Genomic DNA, 6,689 nt, shown 5'->3' with positions numbered 1-6,689 from the left:
AGTGGCTTCGCTGCAGAGCTGGATCACGACGGCGGACCTATGCGCAACTCTGCTCCCTGCGGGAGCATATACAGGAACACTAGCGGTTCATGGGGCTTAGCGCCATCTGTATGTGGTGGGAACACTTCCGGCAGAAGAAAAAATAATGTGACGCCATGTTCGTTAAAAGCAGAAGTGACGTCATTTTGCTTTCGAAGGCGCGAAATTTGTTTTGTTGTCCTTCCTTCGGAGTTATATATTCAAATGCCCCGCCATTCGACTTGATGGGCGTTTCGAGCTTTCAGCGTAGAAACCGATGCAGGAAAAGCCCAGCCGTACGGTTGTCGAAATCGCATCCCTGCACAGAACATACTTTCTTTGGAGGCCGGCGAAAGCTTTAGATGTTGAGTGCTGATCCTATCGTCGGATGCCAAGCCCGTCGGCCAGCGCAGTCGCACGAAAACAACTACACAATTATCTGGCGGTCGCAACTCACTACTTTTGACTGAATAGATTAAAAAGCGATGAAGCTACCCGCGTCACCAAATTCAGACAAACTTCGACAAGCAAAAAGGCACGAACTGCGAGGGGGGCGTATTTCAACAGGTGAACTTTACGAGTGCGCCTTTCTGCCCATTTCAAGACGTGCATTGCATTGCGAGTGATAGTGGCGTCAACGCCCCCTGTAGCGATGGGCGCTGAAAAGAAATGCATTTATTACTAGTAATAAAATTAAACTTGTATTTTCTTAACTCGTCACGAATATATAAAATTGACTAGGAATTTTATTTTCGTTGAATGAATCTAACTGTGTCTCGTTTGAATTAAAAAAACGCTTTTTCTTTCCCAATGTTTGTTCCCTCCAAACATAGTCGCGCTTCAATCGCTGCTCCCCTAACAGAAGCGTCTCCCCGCAGGCCGGCTGTACCCGGTTTGGAGGCAAACCGGATGTGACGTGGGCCAGTGCCGTACTCCCTGCCCCCAGATAGGTACTTGTACGCCTAGGGAAAGACGCTGGTAGGTGCTGCTGCTAAATCCCTGTGGTTTCTGCCGGCTCACGTAGGTTGACGTTCACGTGTTCTTGTTACGCCTCGCTGGATCGTGTTCACTCATGCCGTCCTTGCGCGGCGTCATTGTCGGCGAGTCAAGTTCAATTCTTATACGTCGCGCCTGCGCCTAATTGAGTCTATTAAAGACTGCACATTCAGTTTTGCTGGCTACAATGCAGTGCGGCTGGCGTGAGCTGTCTCCACGATGCGCTTCGAGCGTGTCGATTTCGCCGTTCTTTATGTTGGCGGAAATGACCTTGAAAGCAACATGGAACCACAAGAAATATGCGACATCAAGGCAAGTCTACTGAAATCACAAAATTCGAAACATTAAGCGCTAATAGTTGTGTTTTCTTTTAAATTTTAGGCCTTGATTGTTCAGCGAGACTGCCCCCGTCGTGCTGGTTTTCAAGGTGCTCCCTTGCTGCCTAGAAGATGCTGATGCGGAACAGAAAATGCAAAAACGTCGCTTGCTCAACCGCAAATTGACGGCTACGCTGAAGCGCATGCCGCGTCTGTGGAATTTGAACCCCGAGGTATGGACCCCCTTTTTCCAGCGGCATGCCGTCACATACCGTCAGGAACACGCTTGGATTATTTGACTCGGTAAAAAATGTATCACTTTTTCTCGCTGCTCGCTGCGGAAGAAATGCGGACCGTTTGTCGTAGTTGTCTCCGTTACAGGATGGCATTACTGCGGTGAACAAAGCAAGTGTTGCCGTACATACTGTGCGCACTTCACCCTTTGGGCGGTCGGAAAATATTGGTCCCACTTTTCAGGGCAACTTCGGTACTCTGTAGCGGTGAAGTGTAATTTTTACCATTGAACATTCCTGTGTAGATATGTTTCTGAATCACGTTAAGCTCATTTTTTCGTCCATTTCTTTGTCAAACAACGCGATAGAGCGATTGCGCAGATTGTTTATTTCCCGTTCTACAATGTTTAGTTTATTCTGTCGCCTTCCTTCAAACCACCACAGCGGCAAATGGACTCTTTTGATCGAAATTCCGCGTTTTCATAATAGCTGAATTTTGGTGCGGTTAGGTGTCTAAATTTCTCGTGCCCACAGCTACCAAAACAGGTGATCAAATTATTAGCATCGCGAACAAATCGCATTCCTACACATGCAAGCTGCTACATATGAGCCCTCAAGAATTTTCAAGAAGCATCTTTTTTCTAAGAACCCTTATGATATTGGAAAGCCCTGATTGAGGATTCTCATACAAAGCATGCTCAGTAAGTATAATGAAAACGTGCACTAACAATGTATAATGTACTGGGTTCTCTGGCTGTTTCTAATCACATTACAGGTGACCACGAGTAGGTAGAAACGAGCCTTGGGGCTGTATAGTGGGATGTAATATTCCCACCTTTTGCTATTACAGAATCGTAGTCAGCTTTAAAAAAAAAAGCACTTGTAATGTCTCGGACACAAATCGGTCTGTTCTCTGCTTGCATCTATGAAAGGGTTAAGATGCACACACTATTCAAAGGTAAAACCATGTACATAGTTTTTAGAACGAAATCCTCTTTGCCGCTTCCTTGCTCAGTGTGGGTGGTGGCTGCTGCAATCCTGCCAATATTGGTCACTGTGTATGGCACTGTATATGTGCTGCTTGGCATGTGTCCAAATAGCAACTTGGATTACCGGTTAAGTGCGGCTCAACATGTACCACTGGGTAGACAAGTAGAACAAGAGGCAAGAAATTAAGTATACAACAGGAAATTTAAGAAGTCAGCCACAGAGAAGTCGGAAAGCCAGCATCGAAAGCAACCGAGTATGGACAAAAATGAACTAAACGAGACCAGGACATGCATTGTGTGCAGAGTTATAGAAGTGAACGAGTGGTTGCATTTTACTGAACATTACAAAGGCTTCACTTATAACCGATTTTCACATGTGCATGGAATCTGCTAACTTTTCTGTGCAAAACTCTACCGGAAAGGATATATTGCATCCATCAGTGTTAATATATTTTCTAGCATATTTTCTTGTTTTCAGCCAACATACACATCCCCGTTAAATCAAATAGATCACTGTAGATGGCTGCCACAAGCATATTACAAGAACTGTGAATTGGAAGCTGTTAGCTACCTGTGGCACGAAGTCATGCAAGGGTACATGTAGTCTTTGTGTGCACATTGACTTCGTGTTTTACTCATTTGACTGGCTCCTATTTCACTCTGGCTGAATAGCAATAACACACAGGCCACTTTACGTTTGAGCTACTCGAAAGCTGAAGGTACATTCATAACAGTTCATAAGTCCATGGCATTAGTGAAAAAAAAACCTTTCCTGGTACAGCCGTGCATTGTTGGAAGTGTCTCAATGCATTGCAGTGATTGAACAGGCACATATTGGCTGTACCACTTGGATTTCAGCGTGCATGCGTTGGCTGGATAAAAAATTCTACCATATTTTACCTCCAAACGTTTGCTCACGAGTGGAAAGCGCCGTTTCTGTTGTAAATAGATGTGGCTTGCACACAAGGCATGTGCATGCTAAGTGTCTTGGTAAAGAAAAGTAAAGGTATGCTGCATGAACAGAAGGTGCTGCAGCCACATAACCTGACCTTTGATTTTCATTATGCTCACAGATTGAAGGGATGTAACTAAGTACGTGTCTTTTAAATGCTTGATTTCAGCCAGTGCCAACACGGGGATTCAAACCACTGGTGTCCATCTGCTTTTGGGCTGGACTCTCAATTTAGTGAGTACTAACTACTGCGTTCATTGGTGCTTACAGATATCAAGTCAGTTGTAGCTCGGCATTACTGTATTCCGTTTGTCACAAAAATGCTAGGGAACCACTGAGATCCTTCGATGTCAGCATCCTCATAATCAGTGGGCACCCCATAAGAAATATAGGTCAATTTTGGATGGTATCCTTGCAAGTGTGAGAAGGCTAGGCCACAGAAACTTGCGTTTCTGATTTGTGCACTATTCAGCCACGTTAAAATGTGAGGAGCCTAGACATCTAAAAGACGAGCAAGCAAATTGAATGCAGCTACCGAGCAAAAGATGTGGAAGTGTAAGCTGTTGATTTTTTACTCGAAAGGCACGTTCACACTGAAGACGGAGCGGCTAAACCAGGCAAAGCTCTTGGCCAGGTGGATAAAAGCAGGCGTTAAAAAAGGCGGCAAGCCCGATCGCTCGCGGACCACTTTTTTTCCCACCCGCCAGAGCTGTCCGCTTTGCCGCAGCCAGAACACCACATGACGGTGACGTGGTGACGACGCTGGCGTGTGCGCGGTAAGGATGGACGACCGGTGCCACGAGACTGCGGCAAGTGCGCCATAAAAATGTTAGATGCTCCGCCTCGGCGGTGCGGGCAGCCAGGCAAGCCGTCCAGTATATACAGGGTGTTTCAGCTAACTTGTGCCGAGGCTTTAAAAGAGAAAGACCGAAAGAAACTAGGCCTGCAGTACTCAAATGCAATCAATTCAGTAAACTACCCTTTTGAGCAACTTTAATACTTACGGCTCATTGAGAAACATCTGCTTTATTTTTATGAAGATAGCTGCTGTGGTTATTTTTTCAGGACAAAAGAAAGTGCACAAAATCGAAAAAAGTACCACGCAACTATGCACTTTTGAGCAGTGACGAACAAATGAACAATGCGGCATGCAGACAGAATGTAAAAAACATGCAGGTTCGACACACTGTGAAAATCATGTAAGCAGCTTTCTTTGCTGCTTCTGTTCATTGATGGCATTTGGCAGTGATATGTTAAATATTTGTTACCTTGCACGCACTACTTGTGTTTGTAGTACACAGAGCTCACAGGCAGACGTGCGCTGCAATGCTCAAGGTGGTGTTGTGCACCATCCATATCCTGTGAGAGTAGTGGCACTGTCATTCCCTCACACAGCGCATCGCATGGCGGGTGAGGTAGAGAAATCCGTTGAGGTAGAGAAATCCGTTTATTGAATCCTTAGGAGAAATAGTTGCTGCCACGTCCTGTGTCCGACAGAGCAGCGCCTGCTGGCCATGCAGCATGGCCTCCCAGTGTTGCAGTGTAGGGATATTGCTGAACCACCACTTGCATACTGTCGTTTTTACGCCGTGGTGCTGTATTGCAGCTTTGCATCTGCACATCCTGTGTCAATTGTTGGCGTGGACACACTTGCCGTGTTTATTTTTTCAGAAATAGCATAAACATGCCATACCACACCTTGAACTATCATTATAATATTTTTAGTTTGCCCACAACTGTCACCATGTCTAGTTGTGTTTTTCTTTTAAAGAGACTCCATACGAAGGATGCTTTATGACAGCATCTTTATCTTGTGTGATCATTCAGCGAGCACAAACTGCTGCAGCTTCTGCAATGCTTTTGTCTATTCCTTCCAGGCACACTACTCTCAATGTATCATTAGCGCTGAAATAGAATACCGCCCATTGCTCAAAGCAGCTTCAATATAGATTCCAATTGGAACAATAGGCAGACTTGTGGCAGTATACGACTTTCTATAGCCATAAAAGGCAAGCTAGCATAGTGGGGCATCTCAATGCTCGTAAAAGCATTCAACTGCACGTATCTCCAAATAACTAAGCTCAAGCAGACACTGTCAAAATCCGTGCTTGTCACGGTGAGTTGGTGCGGGAACTTGAAGGTGTCGCTTTTCCTTCATTTTTGTGTCTCTTATGTTTTTGCTAAGGCTCTTGCCACAGCAAAGTTGCTCTTGTGGTATTTTAGAAGGGTAATTTACTCATCACCTAGGCGATGTCATTCTCTTCATTTGGTTGCACTGTGTGCATCAGCGCAATAAATGGGTCAAACGGCTTAATACGAAATGTTGCCAGGCCATTTTGGCACGACACTTGTGGATAACATTTTGGTGTGGCTTGGGCGAGACCGAAAGAGAGAAATTGACACATACAAGCACAAAGGCACTGTTCCCTTGTGGCCTGCACAACCACTAGAATAGCAGCTAGTCTTATCAGTTCATACTGAGTATCACGAAGTGGAACATTGCAAGAACTGTAGCGTGGTTGATGAGACAAGACACTTACAGCTGTAGCTGAAACATGTGGTGTGATCAACATGTACAAGGTTACAATACTCTACACCCTTTTTGTATTTAAGTTTTTAAACTTTGCCCACAATCTGATTACAGCTTTCCAGAGTTCCTTGGAAAATCCTCCCATGCACCTGCCATGTACCTTGCCCCTCCACCTCGATGTGGCGTGCAAGATGGCAGCAGCAGCTGTGGAACAGTTGAAGAGGCGAAGAAAGGTCCAGTTTATAATAGGTTGTATGTAAATAAAACTGATTGAACACAACCGATCTGGCTTCCACTTTTGTCAAGACAATTGTCAGCAAAGCAATGGAGCAATTTCAGTAGGGCGATACTAATAAATAGTGCATAAATTCTTGGAAGCCCCGTCAGCTTTCTTGCTGTTAACAGGCTGTGTTGGTGAGGTGGTTTAGGCAGGGAATGCCAATTCATGAGGGATGGTCATGGCCACCATGTTCAATGTATGTGCAGCATTAATCAGTTCTCTAGACCGAGTGCACTAATGTCACAGCAGGCCAGCACTTCGACGCATGGTTTCTTTGAGGCTTTGAGAAAATTAATGAAGCATGAAACTAAAATCGGCATGTTGCAGTTTTCAATGCATTTGTCCATTCTTGAAACAAATTTTATTGTACCAAA

General features: G+C 44.9%; 1 protein-coding gene across 1 annotated transcript; it reads left to right on the top strand.

The window, feature by feature from the left end:
- The first annotated feature begins 1,048 nt into the window (after positions 1-1,048).
- LOC142591598 (uncharacterized) lies at positions 1,049-6,309 on the top strand. Its single transcript, XM_075703902.1, has 3 exons — positions 1,049-1,564; positions 3,675-3,739; positions 6,150-6,309. The coding sequence occupies exons 1-3, from the start codon at positions 1,484-1,486 to the stop codon at positions 6,307-6,309; spliced, it is 306 nt and encodes a 101-aa protein (XP_075560017.1). The 5' UTR covers positions 1,049-1,483.
- Positions 6,310-6,689: the final 380 nt, after the last annotated feature.

This window comes from Dermacentor variabilis, chromosome 8 (assembly GCF_050947875.1).
Source record: "Dermacentor variabilis isolate Ectoservices chromosome 8, ASM5094787v1, whole genome shotgun sequence".
In the NCBI taxonomy this organism is placed as follows: domain Eukaryota; kingdom Metazoa; phylum Arthropoda; class Arachnida; order Ixodida; family Ixodidae; genus Dermacentor; species Dermacentor variabilis.
The sequence above is the reverse complement of the archived record's forward strand: the minus strand, read 5'-3'. Positions and strand labels throughout refer to the sequence as shown.

Bases quoted from the DNA above. Each gene is read 5' to 3' on its own strand.
- LOC142591598 (XM_075703902.1), top strand. From the start codon at position 1,484: ATGCAAAAACGTCGCTTGCTCAACCGCAAATTGACGGCTACGCTGAAG. The intron at 1,565-3,674 runs GTATGGACCCCC...GCTTGATTTCAG, and splicing joins TGTGGAATTTGAACCCCGAG to CCAGTGCCAACACGGGGATT. The intron at 3,740-6,149 runs GTGAGTACTAAC...ATCTGATTACAG, and splicing joins TGGGCTGGACTCTCAATTTA to CTTTCCAGAGTTCCTTGGAA.